Source organism: Lissotriton helveticus, chromosome 1_2 (assembly GCF_964261635.1).
Source record: "Lissotriton helveticus chromosome 1_2, aLisHel1.1, whole genome shotgun sequence".
Taxonomy (NCBI): Eukaryota; Metazoa; Chordata; class Amphibia; order Caudata; family Salamandridae; genus Lissotriton; species Lissotriton helveticus.
Window position 1 is genome coordinate 244,468,787 of NC_136058.1, and position 22,080 is coordinate 244,490,866.

At 41.2% G+C, this 22,080-nt stretch overlaps 1 protein-coding gene across 1 annotated transcript in view; it reads left to right on the plus strand.

The window, feature by feature from the left end:
* The window catches only part of DMBX1 (diencephalon/mesencephalon homeobox 1), a 43,439-nt gene extending 25,338 nt beyond the window's left edge, over window positions 1-18,101 (plus strand). Inside the window, exons 2-5 of the mRNA XM_078673476.1 lie at window positions 4,123-4,300; window positions 6,303-6,481; window positions 8,550-8,904; window positions 16,820-18,101. Of these exons, the coding sequence (XP_078529602.1) occupies window positions 4,141-4,300; window positions 6,303-6,481; window positions 8,550-8,904; window positions 16,820-17,220 (1,095 nt within the window). The 5' untranslated portion in view covers window positions 4,123-4,140 and the 3' untranslated portion in view covers window positions 17,221-18,101. The remainder of the gene's footprint in view (window positions 1-4,122; window positions 4,301-6,302; window positions 6,482-8,549; window positions 8,905-16,819) is intronic.
* The last annotated feature ends 3,979 nt before the right edge of the window (window positions 18,102-22,080 follow it).

A 22,080-nucleotide genomic window follows, 5' to 3' on the forward strand; every position in this document is an offset into this window, starting at 1 on the left:
AATGGAAATAAACATTTGAGAAATGTGAAGAGTAATACATTGCTTGGTACTCTTCTAACTGATGTTCCATTGTAGAACACTTATTGTGATTTTTGAGGAGTCAATTGCATTTTTGAAGAATCTATTAGCTTTTGTGACAGTTTTTATTCAAAAATGATTTTATTTTTTACCACAAATGGATTTTGTACCCAATCAGACTGTTGCATTCAAGGCCATGTTTTCGAGTCAATTTCTGTAATATACTGCAATGATAATTAGCAATTTAGATCAGAGTAAATTTTAGGCTAAAATCTGACCCATTTTGTTTTTGGCAAATTTACTTCAATGTTAAAATGATACAATACTATATTTCACGGTATTTGTACGTTTTGAGTTTAGTACCCTATTTAGAAAGTGTTTTGCATTGTTTCAGTGGAGCGAAAATAGGACAGGATTGATTCCAATTTTATTCTTGAAGCACCTCTACCGATCTCACTGTAGGATGAACGAAGGTCTTGCAACAGTGTTGTTCTTTCTAGCAATATCTTGTTGCATAAACATGCCATTTGCATCGCACGTACTTAAGCATGGATTCTACGGCTTTTAGTAGCTCCAGGAACTTTAGACAATATATTTAACAGTGCTTAGTAAAATAGTAGCTTGAGCATAGGTCAGGGCCACAGGTACACAGAAGAATCAGCAACCTTAAGATGAGAAGTGTTAAGTCACACAGCATAACGAAGAGTGGACAACATTGTGACATTTGTTTCCCCACTCGTGATGTGCACAACTTAAAAAAAACATGTATATGAGTATCACTCAGATTACATGTGGTTGGTTGTCTGCTTGCATTTTGTAAGCAAGGTATTCTCTTGGGTATGAAACTCATGCAAGATACTTAACAAGTGTATTGGGCAGTTATTGCATTTGATGTTGTTCTTTGGTACAAAAAGCACACAAAAATACCTGCTCAATATATTGGTCCCTCGCCTGCATTATATTTTTTCTTGAACCAGTCCTCCACATTGGAAATTATGCAAAAACCATAAGAACAAGAAAAACTGAAATGTTGCAAAACATAAAACCCATTTATAGGGATTCATGCAAGATTACATTTGTATTAAATGTAACTGAATATCAAGAGTCAAGATCCGTTTCCTATCTTTGTGCAAATGTATGAATTATGGTTTAAAACTTACAGTGTACTCCTAATTATAAAGCAGTGTATCGGAGAGATGCGTTATGCATCATAACTCAGGCCTATCTTAATTCACATGTTCATATTTATAAAGTGTACATTTAACTAGTGAGCAATGTAGGGCTGTACATAGCAAGGGGAGAAGGAACAATGTAACAAGATTGGTGTAGATGAAGGTTGAACAAGAGATCTCTCTTATAGGTTTGGGAGGAGGTCAGAAGGAGCTGCGGGCAACAGCACTAGTGGTGGATTTGGTACTCACTAGAAGTGGACTTTCTGGTCCTTATTGAAGTGAGGTAGTGATAGCGCAAGGCGAGTAAAGCTGTCCTTGACCGTTCTCTTTTTTCCACCTCCACCCAACTCCAGTACCGTAGGTTCAGCAGCTTTTGGGGTCACTTCTGATGTTTATTCTTATATCAGTGCCTTTTAGGGCTGTGGGGGGTGGGGGCTAAGGGGAGGGAAACTAAAATGAAAAGTAATTTTTAAGCCAACAAAATATATTAAAATGTTGTATGTATAGAGTCCTCCCAACTAAAGGTCCTGCAAATAGCAGGCTAGTGGTACTTATTTAAGCTACCTAAGGAGGAAAGCGACCCACTGGGTTTTATAGAGGTGCCATGCAAGTTGCCCACAAATCTCAGCATCTGTGCCTAACCCACTGAGATAGCCTACAAAAAAGAGTGATACATAAGACAAAAAATAAAAATGCAAACGTGAAATTCTACAACACTCTGTAAGTCCCAATTTCAGTAATGACGATTGCCCTTATGAACATTATGTGGCAACAGTATAATTACCTTGGAGTTGTGAATTATATTGAGGAAAAAAGGGCTTCATTGATTTTTAGCATTTCTGTGATTGAGAAGAAATCGCCACCAGTGCAAACATGATGTACATGTTTTCTCTTCTAGCCAACACTTTAAAAGCGAGTTTCTGAACATGTATATTTTATTTGTGATATAATTATTTGAACCACTGGTCTTTATCAACATCATTCAGATACAACTTATTTATACACTAGCAAAGAGACACAAAGTATGAATAGAACATTATTTTGCAGCATACCTAATCAGTTTCCCACCTGCAGCTAGAGCTACAATCGAAGATTCCGGGACAAATGTAAACACCTGTCAAATGAATATTGAGCGTCATACATTTTTTCACCTGCATGAGTACTTGTATTCGTTTTATTGGGGGGTCCAATCAGCGTCGTTTCTGGAACACTTGAAGACCAAGAACAGGACACAAAATGTTTCATCATTTCATAAGGACGCTAAAAGCCAACAGACTTCCCTGGGAACGCTGGAGAGGGCAGATTTGGGAAATGAAGTATTTAGTCTTCGAATTGCTAATAATCTTCTGCCTCAATGTATTTCAGCTGTATAGTCAATTCTGCTTATGTTAAATATTCGCTTTAGTTCTCAACACACCAATTTTCATATTAAATTTGAGCGCCTGTTTACTGATTACTGTATTTTCTGACTTTAGTGTGTTAATTACAAAGTTGTTCTCAAGCTAATAAGATAAATACGGAACTGTCAGTTTTATGAGTAATCGAATCTGCTAGGAAGGCTTATTAGTCAGGTAACACTGGTAGGTTGTACAATACAACTATTCTGTTCCTTTTTCAGCTTGGGCTAAATACTTCACCAACTATTCTGTATTTAGGTGTGAAAAAGAAACTCGATAAACTAATTTTGAGAGCAAAGATACGAAGAAATGGTAAAAATAAGCAAATAAAAACAAAAATCTGCAAGGAAAAGATTACAACTCAAGGGCACTGTAACAATAGAAAAGTAAGAAAGAAAAGATTCACTCTAAAAGAGGTATATCTTTCAATTTGCAATGCGATTTCTGGAATTTAGATGTTTTGAGGATGTCCAGCTTTAGCCAAGGAGCGCTGCGCCAGATTTTAGGATAAAAATGTACAAACAATAGAAATAAGAATCACTAGAAGATGATATCCTGAGCATTTGGCATGGTTCTGGCCCTCCAGGTCCAATGTCCGACAAATGGCGGTGCATTGAGCAATTAACACACCAAAGATTGAGTAGATGGTCAGTCCTTTCAGACATGTAGCAGATTTCTCCTTCAAGCATCATGACACATATGTGGGATTCCCACCCTTTCCAAATCCTATCTATTGTTCTAAGTCCACTCAATATAGCAATAGTGACTTTTCCCACGTGAAAGCTACATTTTATTTCCACTTATTCTGCTACTGTATTCCTTGACCTGCGATAATGCAAATCACACATGCTCTCTCTACCTTCTGTCAACGTATTCACTATGTAGGATTTGATTTACCTGTTGTTCTTTTTAATAGCTTTCACTCACTCACATATTCATCTTTTGCACTTCTGCGCAGTTAGAACTGTCATTAGCATTAATATTTTCTACCTTTGCACTTCAGGTCTAATAAGAATGCAACGTAGTAATTATATAATAAAAGACTCTGGATTAAACAGGAGGACATTTATGATGACTTAATTGCTCCATGGACGCTTTGGAGTCTGACTCAAAGCAGATGGTTAGAACTGGGATACACAAGTGATGTCTGACCATGAGGACACTATTCATCAAAGCACAAGAGATGTCTGTCACTGTGGACATCATGCAACACTATACAAGCAATGTCTGCTGCTGAGGACTTTATCCAATAAGAAACTAAAGATGTCTGACTCTGAGAATGTGCACTAAGACACTAGGGAAGTCTGTATATGGAGAAACTATTACTATTACAAACCATAAAATGCATAAGTAAAAATGTCTCCCCAGGTGTAACATGATTTTCCATGTCAAGGGTGTTTTCATGGCACTCAGTTCTTGCAGATGTTTTTGTGCCACTGTTTTCGAATTCATTTTAACACCGTCCATTTCTGCTATGATGTTTGAGTGGTGCAAAATTCTCACCAGGTTTGTTCTTCTCTTTTTGTTGTTTGCAGGCGCACGGTGCGGTCATCATGCAGCACTATGGAGTGAACGGCTACTCTCTCCATGCCATGAATTCTTTAAGTGCAATGTATAATCTCCACCAGCAGGCGGCGCAGCAGGCTCAGCAGCAACATGCACCTGACTACAGACCTTCTGTGCATGCCCTGACTTTGGCAGAGAGACTGGCTGGTAAGAACAACTATTTGACATTAAACTACCCCTCAGTGCATCAAAAGGTAGAAAGAGAACTTAGAACAACACGTTCTAACTCTGGGAAAATAAACAAGAAGGATTAATTATTCAAGGGGCATCTCTCCTGTCAATCATGAAAACCTTGCCTGTTCCCACCGCCCATGGGCGCTCCACAAAGAGACCCCATTTCTCTACTTTTTACCCAAATATATGGCATGTCAAATATCCTCCACTAACACTTGACGTTCAACACTCTGTTGATCCACTGGTAGGTTAGCACTTTAAAACCCATCATGTCCCATTGGACATTTTCTGTGACAGCACAGAACACTGTAATTTTAAATTATGGGATTGTATTCTTGTAATAAGTATATGAAAATGACATGTATATTTACTATAGTATGTGGACACAGCCTTTGAATTCTTTGAGGAAGTGATTACACAAAGGTGATCCAACCTGGTGAACAATAATCACTTGTTTTTAAGAGTCAATTATAAGTTGCACAGTACTAGGAGGGTGGTAACTCTGCACCTGAATGCACCAGTACCATGTAGCAGTACTGTCCAATTATGGGGCGATCCCTACGTAATGGAGAATAACTGATTCAGACCTGGTTTTACCAGACAGAATTCCACATGGTATTCAGTTTTATGTTACTATTTGTGCTCCCATTTCCTACCAGTTCTGAGCCGGTGGTAAATGTGAGTGGAGGGGGGTGGGGTGCTGGGGCATGAGGGGGCAGGGTGCAGGAGGACAGGGAGAATGGGGCACAGGGGAAGATGGCATTTCTTTGCAGAGGAAGTGTTACCTGCTTCCTATTGTGCCTTGAAGGGGCTTGTACTGCGGCCAGTAAAAGATGGTCTGCTCTGCCTTTTTACCATCTGACATTTCCAGGTAGCAAAATCAGGTTTGTTGTTCCTGCACCTGGTAAATCCAGGTGCAGGAACAACAGCCCACTCATAGTTGTGCAGAGGGTACTTCCACACACGAATTCTGCTCCGCTAAACTTGTAATCCATCGCCTAGTGGGCAACTGCTCCCCCATTTTGTATCTCTTGTAGTTCGTTTGAGCTCTGGTTCTGTGTCTTCTTTAATTCAGGTACTCCCATTTAAAAATAATAATAATATAAGGCGACATGATTGATACCACACTTACTATTGAATGACCAGGGGTGTGCTCTTTTCTTCTTAATTTTTTATTTTATATGAATTGTGATCTACCCTTCCCATCATTCCCCACGTTCTGTTCCAAAGGATATTGGACATATTTTTGTCACTTGTGAGCATCACCTTCTGTATCTTTGAACAGTGAAAATGCCACGTGCCTATGAGTGCACGTTTCCACATAATTCTGCCCATTGCAGAGTAAAAGACAACCTCAGTTTTATGCGATATCAGTGGCATCAATCTGATTTCTGGCACTAGAAGATTTTTTTTTAAATCAGTTACTGCCTAATATTTGCCACTTTGTGAGCCTATGAGGAGGGTTTGCAGGAAAGTGCTAGAGTAATGACCATCAGCAGTAATATCACTACCACAAGGTAATGCAGAGGTATTTAGAGGTTTGTCTACAAAGATGCAGAATAACCATTGATAACAAGGTACAGACAGCAAATTCTACATCTCTATAGAAGAATTTTACACTGTCCTTTAGTCGTTGAGTATTACCTGTAATTATTGTCAAACCTTCAATTCAGGGCATCTGTAACCTGGAAAGCAGATATTTCTATTGCTCCACTACATTACCAGAAAAGTTTAAGCAAGGAAAATATATTTAGTAATATGGGGCATTGCATTTGAAATCCATCAGGTGATCACAACATTTTAAGTCCTTTAAGGACATATTGATTTGTGAAGGTCATGTAAGAAACTGATGACTTGGTAGCAATGTGTTATTTTTAGATATTTCTCTGCAGGAACTTTTGTGTTGAGCTGTTTCACTATTTCCAATAATTAAATTGGCCACTTGACTTGTTTTCTAACGGCTGTACATTTCAAGACATCATCCTGGAAGCCCGGTATGGATCTCAGCATCGCAAGCAGAGGCGCAGCCGGACAGCTTTCACCGCCCAGCAACTGGAGGCCCTGGAGAAGACGTTCCAGAAGACGCACTACCCAGACGTGGTGATGCGGGAGCGGCTGGCCATGTGCACCAACCTCCCCGAAGCGCGAGTGCAGGTACCCACATCCTCCATGTTTACTCGCCACTGTAGACTTTGCATATGTTAGGTTCTTTAAATTGTGACTACTTGTGTGTATCATCGCTTCAGAGCTGAGTGAGATATATATATACAAAAATATTGTTATGTGTAATAGGAAGGCATTGCAATATCCTACATTTATCTATATGATGTGAGCCTGTGTCATATCTGAAGGTCATAGGTGAATCCAGCATTACATACAGCAACCACCTTTCTATGGCTGATAAAAGAAACTCTCCAGGCTTGAGTCACCATAGTTTCTCCTTTGCTAAAACAAACTGGAATCCTGTGTTAAGTCAGAAAACTTTGAGGCCGATTCGCAAACTGCATTTTTTAGTACTTTAGTAATACTTCAGCAGTACTTCTAACGTATTACAAAATGGTATTCGCAAATGTACGATTCTTGGGGGCATATGTATGAAACAAATTTATAGTCGCAAACGCTGCAAATTGCAAAAAACAGCATTTGCGACAAAAAATTCGCAAAACGCAATGTATGAGCAAAATCGCATCACAATATTAAGGAATCGCAAATTTTGCGATTCCTTAATTTTGCGTAAGCATTTAAGGAATCACAAATTGCGATTCCCTAAATGCTATGTAACAAGCACCCAAGTTGTGCTATTTCTCCTTAAGAAATCGCAAATTACCACCAACTTCAAGTTGGTGGTAATTTGCGATTTCTTTCAAGAATGCACTTTTTGGCATTTTTCAAGGTGCCATGTGGCACACAAACATGCCCTTAGGGCACGTATGTGCGCCATATGCACACACATGCTCATTTGAGCGGTGCATTAGGGTGTCCTTATGACACCCTTGCACCCTTGAAATTATTCTCAATTTGCGATTCTCAAATTGCGAATCGCAAATTGAGAATGACTTCCCATTCATTCCTATGGGCCTCCTACCCGTAGGAATGAATGGGAAGGTATTCCTTAATTGCGATTTTGCAATTTGCTAATCGCAATTAAGGAATACTAAGAAATCGCAAAAAAATAGCAAATTTTTAAATACATCCCGTTTTGCAATTCTCAAATAGCACATCTCAAAAAATCGCTATTTGAGAATCGCAAAAACGGATTTTCATACATATGCCCTCAAATCTCCACGTCTCTCACCTTTTTTTATGGGGAGATCTTCTCACATGCACGTTTATGCCTTAGCAGTAATATGGAAGGAACACGGGGAAGGAGCTAGAAACACATTACTAAATGGATGGAGTTTAGGGAGAACTACAGAGGTATTTAGGGAAGGTTGGTAAGGGGTTTAGGGAAGGATATGGAACCACTCAAAAAGAGTAGGCCCATTGATATTCACAAAGTACACTTCTAAAGTAAGTAAATCACTCCAGCTCAGAGCTGGAGTAAGTCCAGCATTACACATGGCCAACAACTGATACTGCAACACCTTCCCATAGGAAATAATGGAGCTAGGGACTTGAAATAATAACCACAAGGAAATAATATTAAATGTAATTGTTCAAAGTAGCTGAACATATAAATATATATAATTTATTGTTGGAAAATATCTAAAAATGATTCATATTTATTATTTTATTATAAAATATTTTAATAACCTCTTGTGTAATATTAATTTTTATTACATTAAATTAAATTAATTACTCCTGTACATCACTATTAATAAATATTAATGCCTAAGAAAAAAATTACATTTTTGCTCACAGTGGGAATTAGTTTTTTATTTAAACTATTAAAAAATGTTTTATATTTAATATATTTAAATGAATTAAAGATGTAATTCAAATTAAGTTACAGAGCTGTAGCAGGTATATTTCAAATAAATATATAGCATTAATTTACTTTAATATTGAACATAAAAATATTTTTGCTGTTTTTTTAGTTAAATAAACTTTTTTACTTTTTCCTATACATTACCACACAGAGCCCACAGTTAGGGTGGATTACGAGCTACATTAAAGTATAGTGAAAACCTTTGCTCTTCTAGTTTTCTACATCTTGTAGTTGATATTTTTATGAATTGGGTCTCTCTTTAACATCTATTCATTCATTCCTTCTGTTACATAGGTCTGGTTTAAGAACAGGCGCGCTAAGTTCAGGAAGAAGCAGCGCAGCCTGCAGAAAGAACAGCTGCAGAAGCAAAAAGACTCTGAGGTCAGTCACAGTGAAGGAAAGAATGATGAGCCTGCACCGGAAGCACTAACCTCTCCATCGGAGCAGGAAACGCCACACAGTGCGAAGAGCGAGGCACGCGCAGAACTGAACCTGACTCTCTCAGACCAGTCTGGCGTCGAATCAGCAGCAGAAGACAATACAGACCGAGAGGAAGACTTCAAGACCCCTCCCATAGAGCTCAAGCCAGACAAAAGCACTAGTGCTGAGAGCAAGTCCTTCCACAGCAAGAGAACAAGTCCAAAATTAGGTGAGTGGACCAGAGGGAGCTGTTTTCATCCCATGACTGCACAAAATATTCCAACCAAAAGTGATACATACCTGCAATCTTGTAAACATTTTTCACCTTGTGAGAGGGAGTGGGCCACAGAGGATCAGTGCTTTGTGCAGAGCACTGCTTGTGAGGTACTTTTACAACCCCTCCCCCCCACCAAAAAGCAACCTAAAACGTCTCACTCTGTCCCCAATGTACTGGGATGTTTTCACATGTTATAGCCGACATCCATACATGCCAACATTTTGATATTGAGAAACAGGAGATTTCGAAAAAGAAATCGTGGGACTGTATTTTCCCCATTTACTTATTTTGAAGCACAGGCAATTTCAGGGGGGAGACAGGTCTCCTGCCTGAATTGGGTCTGCTGGCATGTATGGACATCGGCTGTGCAGAGGCTCAAAACATGAGCTTGAAACCCACTCTATGGTGGGGTTTCCAGCCCACCTTTTGATCCATTGTGTGATCCACAGTTTCTTACCAGGTACCGGTGTGAAGGGAGCCAATATTGCGTGACACACGGTGGAACCATGTATGTTGGCGGGTCTGACAGTACAATACCGTGGTGGAAATTCACCATTTAAAGAATAATTTTTCAGCAAAGCTCCATGGCAAAGTATTTCCAAAAATGCTGTTTGGTTGAATGTTGCTAATTTTTCAGACATTTGCTCCCAAAACCTATATTGTGTGATTTGTAATGTTGGTAGCTTCAAATTAAAACAATTCAGAAATGTATCATTCAGAAGAGTTAACCATGCCATGTCTGCCGGACCTATTAAGTGACCCAGCTGTTGTTTTATGGGTCTTCAAAGTGCATCTGTAAAATTACATTTCAGGATATCATGCGTGAAAGCTTCCCAGGTGATTTCTCGGAGAAACATCCTCACATTTCCATGGGTTTGTCACCCATGCAAATGAGACACTCTCCTCATAGAGTGGCACAGAATATGCACTACCCACACTTTGGCAACTGTTGGCCCTCTCTGACAGAAGAGCGCAAGGAGAGTCCCACGAATCAGCTTTCCCAGTATGAGAACCAGTCTGTGACAGCGTCTCCACAAATATTTAGTTGGGGAGGAGAGAATGGAAGACCTTTTGCAGTACCATGCTGTTGATAGGGGTGGGTTCACTGCTATTCCAAGCTAGTTTAAGTTGCATAATGTCTCCTTTGGGCAAAGGCAGAGCTTTTCAACTGTGCCTAATTTACTGGAGCATAGTTAAAGTCTCATTAACCCACCGATGATGACTTCCTGCTCCAATATGTCATTATCATCAAATTTTCTTTATTCGATTTGCAATAGCAATCATAAAAGCACAGAATAAACAATTAAAACTGTAAAAAATACTTCTATGAATACATGAGCAAAGCAGATGCTACAAATTCATGATAAACATCAAATAAAAAGGGGGACATGTTTGTGAATGAGCAGTGTATTGGCTCATCCTAATAAAAATTAACAAACAAATGCCTCAATTGTAGGGTCTGCTACGGCAGTAGGAAATATTGGGGGCCACCAAAAACCATTAATCTAATCATCATCATCATAAATATAATTATAACATTTGTGTATACAATCATAAAAAGCAGATTATTAAGAAAACATATTAATAAATGCTATAACGCAGACTTACCAATATTTTCACAATTTAGCAAAATACACCCCTGCCAGAAACCGAGATGGAAAGCAGCAGACTGAATATACAATAAGGCTGGTCTCACTTGATTAACATTCAAAGGCACAAAGAGAGGGCGAACATACTTGTGTCTTAAGTCAGACCAGTTAGGATAAACACAAATAATGTGTAAAGTGCGTTAGTCACATTACACGTGCAAAAAGGGCAGTCTGATGGTTTATGACACCCTATAAACAATTGTGGAAACAGGTTTACTCTAAAGTACATTAACAGCCTTCTGTGTTGGGCTGACATTTCCAAAGTTAAATACATTTCCATTTTATTTGTAGATTTAACCATCATAAAGTGCTTGCAACTGTCTTTATGTTGGGCCACCAGGAGCATTACCTCTCTTGTGGTTAAAGGCCTCTTTGACCCAAGCTATGTCCGATTTACAGATCAACTCTGGGGTGCCTAACAGAGGCAATATATTACATAGAGTGTGACATTCTTTAGAATGAAATTGCTATGAAGACTGCAGTCCTCCCACAGTTACCCAGTGAGAGTTGCCGGGAGGGTCATACGAGATAGTGCAGAGTCCCAAAAACAAGAGTACATGGCTTTGAACTGCATGATGGGCAGCCGCGGCCGGCAGTGCGAGGAAATGCAGGGCAATGAGTGGGGAGGGGGTGGGGCAGGGCGGGGGTAGTAATGTATGGATTACGGAGTTTTGCAGGTAAGTAAACATTTAAATAAATAAAATGAATTTCGTTGCGTGCACTGCATCGTATTTTGGGATGCAGTGTACTCAACGAAATTCGTTTTATTTATTTAAATGTTTTCTTACCTGTAAAACTCTGTAATCCATACATTACTACCCCCCATCCTGCCCCTCCCCCTCCCAACGTCACCGCCCTTCATTTCCTCCCACTGCCGGCCGTGGCTGATGATGGGGAGTGGCCGTGCACAAGACAAGCCTATCTGAGCAGATGCAAAGCCTTGCAAGGTGTGTGGCGTCTGTCAGGGGGTTTGGTACATTGGAGGCATGAGGGAAGAAGTGGGGATGGCTGCCAATCGGCACCAGGCCCGCAGTCCTCAGTGGTTCCATATATCAATGGGAACATTTCTTGCTATTTCAAGGGGTCCTTAAAACTGCCACTTAAAAAAAAATATTGTGAGCTTCACACTACTTTAATACCAGCATGCTCAAAGCCAACAGGACTGTCCTTGGCAAGCGGATGTGATGTTTTTCTTTGTTGCAATCATGAGCCACAGAAATAAAAAGCAGAAAAAATATTCCAATTTAGATGTGTCAGCCATATGCTTTCAATAAAAATTGCTCAAGTATTTAATAGAATAAAAACGTGCTTCCTAGAAAATATGTGTACTTTAAACAGGATTATAATAACTTTTAAAATTTAACACACATCAAGGAAAAAAGGATACATATTGCCACAAAAAAAGGTGCTATCATCTTTGAACTACTGTAACTACTGTAACATGTAGACACCGTAAGCAGTCAAGGATGGCTAAACAATAACCAATAACATTAAAGAATATGAAAAAAAGTCCTTGAGCCCTGGTACTGAAGTGCAGTTCTTTCAAAGTGGATGTGCTTATGTGATCAGGGATAATGCAACCACATGCAGTGCAAGAGAGCCAATTGCTGAAATGGGCTAACTCGTTGTCTCATGCTGCACTGCAGTCATGGAACACTGCACACCCCCAAAAGTCCCTGGGTGGGCCAGATTGCTTAGGGTCTCCCCCTGCCCCTAAAACGGCTTAAAAAAGTTTGGGGAGTGTGGTTGGACACAAGCCTATCCATGGATACTCAAGCAACTAAACTTGCAGCCTACTGCTGTGGGATCCTGAGAATGCTGCGAAAAATTCTTCACATGATCCTCCCTCTTTCCAGGAGACTAGTGGTCTAGGCACTGATTCTTTCCTTCCTGGACAACGGAAACACACTTTATCTGAGAACTCCAAAAGCAGTAATTCGTAAGCTACAATTGGTGCAGAACGAGGCAACTAGGATCCAATCGAACATCCCTAGACACTTGCTCCCGGTTGTGCATAGGGCCCAGACCCACCAGGATGCTTCCCCGCCCTGCCCCCCAAGTGATCCAACCCACAATCAAATTTAGTACTACCAGAAAGTGGGAGTAAATTGGCCATGTTTAATTATCAACAATCATAAACATGACAAAAAATTACATATTATACATTGATGAAATTAATATCATACTCTTAATATCGACATTCAAAATATCATAAACATCCATTGTGAATAATGACTTTTCCCCCAGCACTAAGGGGCCCTCTGGCTCGCATCTCCAAATCTGAGAACCCACGCAAGGCACAACCCACCTGCGTCCTTGAGTGGTGGGCCCCAGTCCTCTGGTCCTTGTCCACCATATTCGGGGCCCACCCCTCTACCACCAGGCTGCCCAGGAGGCTTGTAGGGAATACCAAGGGGCCGCTGCCCCCTGCCCTAATTCGTGACCTGGTGCCCTTGCCTCCCCAGCAGGGGGCCCCATTCTCCCTGCGGAGAGCTTACTGTCTCTCCCCTCAGTGCTGGCCTAGGGAGTACGTAAGGAGGACTCCCGTTAACCCTGTAAATCAATGTATCAATGTTCTGTGGCTTCTTTTCCGCCCACGCTCCTTCCTCAAAACCTCTCCTCAAACCACTAATCAGATGGACGGGTGGGTAGGAGATTGAAACACGAGGGCAGTCCCGTGGTCCGTCTGGCACAGGAAAGAAAGAGACTGAGCCTGGGATTCCCAAGGCCTAAATAGGCCTCCGTCTCCACCCCCTCCTGCACCGGACACACCTTACCGCTGCCCCGGAAGGGATTAACCCGGCTGGTCGCCCATTGGGCTAACCCGGCCACCACGAGTAGAAGGGACGTGGCAAGGAGCCGGGAGGCCGGGCCCTAATGGCGCGCTCTTCAAGCCTCGTGCTTTCCAAAGGATCAATTTCATAGCACTGTGCACTGCACACAGAGCTTTCCGAAATCAAGGCACCTCCATCTCCCGGCATCTGATCGTTCAACACAAACCCCGGAGCATTTTTGATGCTTTCTGCTTGGAGCATGGATTAGAGGTGAACGTAGGAAAAACCAAATTAATGGTTTTCTCTACAGGACGTAAGAGCAACCCAAATATAACACTAAATAATAGCAGGCTTGATATAGTTAAGGAATTTACGTATCTGGGAGTGCAGATCGCGGGGGGGGATGGCTGGACGCATCACGTGAATAAAGTAGTCCTAAAGCACCAGCAGCTTTCGGGTGCTCTAAGGGGGGAGCATCGTAAATCAAAAACAAAACCAATAAAACCTGTAATGACAGTTTACGATGCGAAGGTCCTGGGTGCCACTTTATACGGCGCGGAACTTTGGGCATGGAACAGTCTGGTGGCTCTCCAGACTTCCGAGAACAAGTTCATGCGCGGGATTACCGGACTTCCACAGAGTACCCCCCTAATCCCATTGTTCCTGGAGTTAGGCAGACGTACGATTGTCGACAGAGCCCGACTGCGACCAGTTCTCTACTGGAGACGCCTTTGGACGACTCCAGAAATAAGACAGTACGCGGAGGGCCTTTTGTGGATAATCAAGGAAGATATCTTCCACAAGATAAAATGGTTAAAACATCTGAAGACCATGTTGGCTAATATAGGGTTTTCGAATTTGTGGAATAACCCCGAGGGAGAAACCTTCCCAAGTAAAGAAGCCATCAAGGAGCAATATTGGGATTGGGTGGGAGGCAAGATGCTGAATGACTCCAGGGCAGGCTCTATGTCTGGCCGCTTCTTGGAGACTAAAATGTTACCTGTCCTAGAAAAATACTGGGTCAACATTACTGTACCTATGGACAGGAAACTTGTCTTTCAGCTAAGGGCAGGATCTATCCCCCTTAAGAAATTGACATCAGGCTGGCACAGTCCCACTAATAACCTATGTCCCGTTTGTGAGAATGCGGAGGAGAGTATAGGCCATTTTCTTTTCGCATGTCAGGCTTATGCAAATCCGAGGAGAAAATGGCTCTCGCCGGTATGTAGAAACCTGGGGACACGAGATAGTGTAGTGGCCCTAAGAATCCTGCGTACAACAACTCAGGATTCGATAATTATGGGGGTAGCGAAATATATGGGTTGGGCGTGGGCGATACGACGACGATTTTTGGGGGGCAGCGGGTAATTAGGGATTCCCTTTTTATAGCTTTTATGTACAATGTACAAAATTGTTTTATGCTTAACTTTGTATGAGCTGCACTGTGTTTAATGATTTTTTACTCTGATTATGTATTTTGTGTATTGTTTGATTTTATGTGCTTTTATGAGAATTCTCTCGAATAAAGCTTATACAACCGCAACAAACCCCGGAGAAGGCTCAGATCTTCTAATACACTACGGGCTGTGGTCCCTCCCGTCAAAAAGGGCTAGGAGTGGAGGCAGTTTGTCCAGGTATAATGTAGATAAACTGTGGAACCCGCTGCCCATCAGCCTCGGACAGTTGATTATGAACTGACCTTTAGAAAACGGCTTAAAACTCTGTCTTTGAGAATGAAACTCCATGGAGCCTACTACCATAGTCCACGTTGCTCAACTAGCGCTGGTATGCCCACGGGCCTCCATGTGCTCAACACATGTTTATAATAATATTAATCATGCTGCATCGCGTGGTGGACAGTAGCAACATTTGAAAGGCAGTTGATCAGACCAATGGATGAAGAGAGCTTAGCCAGAGTCCCGCTATGTATGTTTTTATGTTTGTATTTTTATTTATGCTTTTTTAATTTCATGCAGTTTGTGGGACAGCTAAAGCTGCCTCTAGCCATACCTAAAAAGAACTAGCAAAAATATTTTATGCCCTTGCCAGGCGATATGGTTTTGGCTGCACAATGTAGCACTACATCATAAACCCTTGGTTGCAATATTTGCGGTGGTGGGTGAAGGGCTGGAAACCCGCATAAGGTTTGACACAGTTAAGAGGCCTATGCATTTATAGGGTTCCCAGATCACCCCTTAACAGCTGGCAGCCTCTCGTGGCTGTCATTCTAGAGGGAATATTCATACACACTTAAACATATGCTCAGCGCACACTAGCAACTAGTGTGCTCTGGGCTAACGTCTACCAGGAGCAGAGGAAAGTGTTTTCCCTAGTTCAGAGTACCCCAGGGTACACATTGCGTAATATGGCCCTGAGGTTTTTTAGACTTGCAAATTGGTGAATGACCAATCATTTTTTACAAGCACTTGTGCTTCCATGTCTTTGTGTGTGCTTTTTAAACCAAAATGTCCTTAGTGAAAAGGGGCATGTTGATGCACCTGCACATTATCTATTTTATGTGAGGTGTAGTAAAATACACTGGGGCATATTTTCCAAAGTCTGCTGCCAAGGAAGAAGTGTGGCTCCTTGTGGTAAGTTACCTGCATAAGATACTGACTCAGATGTTGTTGTGTGTCCGCCATGCTTTTTCAGGGGCATGCTCCATGGAGGCACTCGACCTACCACAAACACTTGGGTTCAGTACACTGTGTATGCTGGCACACTGGTTCTACACACAGACACACACACCTTTTATGTCTGTTGACCTAGTAAACACCTTTGTCTAGTTTTGCTACACTTCATACATATGATCCATGAGATCAGGCCCTATTTTAAAGGACCGCCTCATTGTAATCTGCCCATGTGAGATGTTCAAAGCAAGAGACATGCTGGCATTGTTACATCTTCTGTAATGGGACATGTGACTGTAGAATGTGAACTCTACCTGTTACCTGGGGAATGAGCATGCGAGTCAGGCACCACCCACTTGTGAAAAAGCCTGGGAAATATGTCTCCAGCATACATTGGTGTTACAGATGTGGGGTTGGTGCCCCTTAGTGTAAGATTTTCTTATTCTCAGACCTAATGGTGGGTTGAAATGTTTGTCCTCTGACTACTGCCGTCTATATACAATTACAGCAAGTGGAATATAGTTTTGTGAACTCAGCCGAGAGATCAAGTGTTGAATAATCATGGAGTTGTTGCATTTTATCAATGAACAAATGGATGGCATCATTTTTCAGTAACCGCACTGTCATCTAAGCACTCTGTAATCTTTATGTGAAGAGGGATGCCACGAACATGGGAGTTTGCAGCATAGTATTAAAACCCAGACACAACACAGCACATACATCTTACCATCTGGCTGAGTAGATTTGTGTATGTGCAAGATTTTGCCTATTGGTGTTGCTATATCAGTGATAATGGATTTTCTTTGTATTGCAGACTCTCCAGTGAGCTCTTCAGTGACTCCTTCTTCCAGCAGTGGAATGCCCCCTACTCACTCCTATGCCTCCTCCCCCCTGAGTCTTTTCCGCCTCCAGGAGCAGTTCCGGCAACACATGGCGGCCACCAATAACTTGGTCCATTACTCTTCCTTCGATATGGGGAGCCCTCCTGCGGTACCGTACCTGGGAATGAATGTCAACATGGCACCCCTAAGCTCCCTGCACTGTCAGTCGTATTACCAGTCACTTTCCCATGCCCAGCAGGTCTGGTCTAGCCCTATCCTGCAGGCCTCTAGCAGCCTCCCAAGCCTGAACAGTAAAACTACAAGCATTGAGAACCTGAGGCTGAGAGCCAAGCAACACGCAGCGTCCCTTGGACTCGACACTTTACCTAACTGACTGCAAGACAGGGTGTAGGACTGGTCTTAAGACTGGCCATTGGAAGGAGTACCCTGGCCCTCAAGGCGATCTCCTTCAAAACTATACAGCCCTCTTAGTGCTGTTTCTTGATGGAGGCCATCTTTAGATGATGAAGTCTCTGACCAAGTTCTGCGAAGCCTTATGCACAATTCAGGCACTGACTCCCTTGCAAGTATTGGTAGAGAAGGCAAGAAGAATGTATTCAAGTTGTGTTTGTACCCATAATGAAAAAAGTCGAAGCATTTTGGGTAAACATATTCTCAAGAACTGGACTGAGAAGACATTTGTGTGCAATGGTGATTAATGTACAAGTTTCCTTTAAAAATGTATCTGCAGCTTTGTACATAGAATAAAACGTGGGCCATGTCCTCCAGTTGTGTGTAAATGTCAGTGTTGCCTTATGCACATTGTGGTAACCTACTCTGTATGATTTTATTTCTGGCTCTTTCTCAAAAATGACATTTCTTGAATGGTATCCCAGATGTGTAGGTGGTGTTATTCAGCAAAATGAAAATATGTATGTATTTCTTTTACCACAGAATGTTTTTAGTTCAAACTTCAATTATACCATCTGTGTGAAAAGTTAAAAGCTGGAGACCAAGAAATTACATTGCCTCATTTTCCTGTTGTAGCACTTCTGTGGCCTAGTGAATGCCTCTTTTAAGCACTTCTATTCATTTCCCATTTTAGAAAAATTCTAGTGAAAAAAGTCTAAAAGGGTCAGTGACAAAACTATACGAAAGCACTGGATCTTGTAAACCATACAGATTGAAGAAAGTTCGCAATTTAAATACATACTCTTCTATTTATAAATTATGTATATTACATTTGAAATTTATAGTATGTTTAATGTAACAATAAAAAAGCTTGTATGGCTCAAACTGAATTCATATAGCAGTTGTACTCTCATTTCCTTGACTAGTTTAATGAAAATTGTCTGTAATTGTCACATCTGCCAACAGAAATGTGTGAAATCAAAACATATCTTGACATTGCATTGGCAATGGCAGTGCATCTGGCTTATAACTGATGATGTCACTAAAGTTATTTGTGTATGGAATACATGAACTCACCATACATACTCCGTGTCATTCCTTGCACTTGCGAATGCATGCATCCACCCTCCTTCTTGCATTCACTCATCCACAGTACAACACACAAACCCAGCAAGCATCTGCAAATGAAAATAAAAGAATAAAAGTAAAAATAGAAACAAAATGGTCCCTAAACAGGATGGACCTATGCTTGCAGCACAGAAGTAGACGCTGGAACTACCAAACAGCTCCTTAACTTCCTTCAAATCATCCAGAACTCGGAAGCAAGACTCATCTTCAACCTTCCCAGAAGTGCCAGCACCACGTCTCACCTCAGAGCCCTCCACTGGCTCTTAAACACATATTTTTGCCATTTTGTCAAGCCGGGGGTGACAAGTGTCTAGAGTGACAAATTGGCAATGTTTTAAAACATATTTTTGCCATTTTGTCAAGCCGGGGGTGACAAGAAACTTTCCGCACCGGGTACCACCTGACCTTGCTACACAACTGGGGGAATTACACACCTTCTGCCCAACAGATAGCTTGCTTGGAGTGTAAGGTGACCATGTGGGAGTATTGTAAGCCCTCTCTCAGCACTACTTCTTAAAACTCTTTTTCTGATTATAAATTAAGGTCTGGTAACAGAAAAGCAGTTAAACCAGACCTAAAAAGTGAAATATTTGAACTATCTTGTGGTACCTGCTTTCATAGGTGTTCAATGAATCTGATGAGGCTATCCAGCAAGTTAAGTTCTCACTGCTTAGGTGCATTATGTATATAAAAACTATGTTACCGGTTTAAATAGGGTTACATCCAGGAATAATTGAATTACCTTACATGTCTTAGAAGGATTGGTAGCATTCTTTACGCACAATTACTCGTTATTATTTTTTACATATGTTTAATTCACAAACAGTATTATATTTTGTGTTGTATTTAAGCAGAGTGTGAGGAGGATATGAAACTAGTTACAAATAGGATCATGGCAATAACGCACCTAATCGCCTTTAGTGTCTTCAACTAAAGCCCCTCTTTCCCTACCTTGACAGAACCCAAGCACCATTTTTGGTCACAGTTCTTCTTTCACTATCGTACTAGGGCTTAATTAATATTGTAGATACTTTTTCATAATACCTTGGTATTGAAAAGTAATCATTAAGCTATTTCTTGACTTCAGTAGAGGACCGGATGGAAGAACAAATGGTGTTGTTCTTGTTTTAGAAATATTATCGTCGTGCCACCCAATAACAAAGATCCGAAGATGACATATGTGAAGTGCATCAAGAAAGACCCATATACATTTAACCAGTACAACACATCAGTCACCACCTTAGGAGGTTATAATAATGAGGGACTTTTTTAGGCCCTGGTGTGTGGCCACCAGATTTATAAGTCAGCAGAGCCCCTGTCCTCTACTATAGGTATGAAAAATGTGCCTAATTTTCTTTTAAGTAATTACATGAAATTTTGGGGAAGTTATGCGAAATTACGTGAATGCAAATCCGTCATTTAAAGCTGTATTTTAGCATGAAAAAGACCTTTAGTCATTTTTTGATGTGAGGGAACATTTAACATCAAAACAGGGTGAAAAACACATCTGCTGTGAACAACAGCTGCTCACTGGGTGTCTGAGTTGTTGCTGTGCTCCTTTGCTATAATTTTGCCACGAATAGCAGCGTAATTACATGGCATGGCGTAAAGACATAATATTATATCACATAAATTCCCACATTTACGCAAATTACAGTGGTGTAGTTTGAATTTCACTCGGGCGTATTCTCCACCTCCTGGCATGGGACTGCTCACTTCATTTGGGGATCCCCTCCTGCCTAGCAGGGATGCCAATGCTTACAGAGAAAATAGCAACACTCATTCATGTGACTGCCTTATTTAATTTTGTATTGTTATGTTTTTATTATGAAACTTGAAGATGAGCTGGTAAGTTAGAAAGTATTTGCATATTTGCCCTGTCTAAGTTTGACTTAGCAATGTGACTTGTGCCCACAGAATTAGGGCCTGGGTGTCTGTTTCTGTCTCTCTTTACAGATCTTATAACTATCTCTGTTATCTATGTAAAAACAGAAGTACATGTCAAAATACATTTAAGGCCTGATTTACTGTTTGGTGGATGGTTCTCCATCCTCCAGGGTTGCAGGAGACATTACCTCTGTCACCCTGACGGATGTCCCCTAACGCTGTGAGTTTACTTCCAGAGTGTAGGGACCATTATTGTTTTTCTGTTTTTCACTGCAAGGTATTTCTTTAGCTGTGAGGGACAGGAACAAAAAGACATTACACTGTCCACCCTAAATACATTGTGAAGTGTAATGCCTTTCCTCTTCCAACCCGTATCCCATCAGGCCACTGAAGCAAGGTTACAAACGACTGATCCAACAGGGGCTTAGTCAAGAGAAAACAAGGTCTAAATATCAGGGGAGAAGAGTTTTTTACAATCTCAAAGGCTCAAAAAATAATTTCTTTGATGCAATGATAGCAAGTTTAAAGAGCACTTGTTAAAGTAATCTTTTATAATCTTTTATTTGACACAGATAAGTGATTATAGCAGATGGACTACAGTCCACTCTCTAGTGTCCTAAATCATTTAGTGCCCTTAAGCAGCCCCATACTTTTCCGCATACCAAGGTGAGATTATTTTTGAGTACCAATAATATCCTGTGCACTAGTTATCCAATCATTACTTCTCCTCATGTTCACGTCAGTATAAGGTACAGAGGCACACAGAAAGGAAGCGGCATGCCAGGGCTCCATAGGTTTGGTTTCAGTAACTTTGGACCAGGCTGATTATAATTTGGGACTATTGCATCTGAAAAATTGAAACTTAGACAAAAAAGTATCCCAAAATGATCTATCCAGGGTAGAGGAAGCAGGGGCGGCTCTTCCGCTAATGCGTAGGAGCATCGACCCACGGCTCTTTGAGCATGAAAAATAAAATGATGATAACATATAGATTATCATTTTATTTTTCGCACGTTCGGGGCTAGGTTAGGGTGGGGCTGGAGGCACAGGGGAAGAGTGGTTTGCACACTCCAAGTGCACATGACCTATTGGCCAACTGTCTGGGTCCAGATAAACAGTCATGCGCACTTTGCATGTTCCCCACCAGAACATGCCCAGCCCCCATCTACGCACCGATCCACAGCACTCAGACCAATCACAATGTTGTATTGCAGCATTGTGATTTACTTAGGGGAGCCTGGGTGCTTCCTGGATCTGGGACTTGCCGTAGAAGAGGAGGAGAGACGCGGTTGGCGGCAGAGGTAAGTGGTATCATTTTTTTTGTGCCCCGCCACCTCACTTCCCCCTGCCCCTCCACCATCATTCTCTACCAATTGCTACTGAGAGGAAGTGGTGGGGCAGGTAGAAAAAAATTACTTTAATATTCAATAGGGTCTAGAAAATGCCCTGCTTTATGTATGAGCAGGGCAACAAGGTGGCTCAGACCTACGGTGGCAAGAGTATATAATACGTTTAAAAAACATCATATTTTGTAATGTCATATAATCAAAGATTTATATCATCAACCAAATTACATTTCAAGACTTTAATAGTAATTGGCGAAATACATTATTTTTGCACGCTGATGTCCATTACATTGTATGTCCAATCCACATTCCATGCTACATGTCAACTGCCTTTAAAGAAAGCTTGACACAGGCGCAACTTTGTTAACATCAGGGACGGCACGAGACCTGTGCACTGCCTCATACTAGAGTGCATGTTATGTAAATTACATATACAATCATGCACATGATGCAAAACTGGAATATGTTATTGCAGAAAAAAG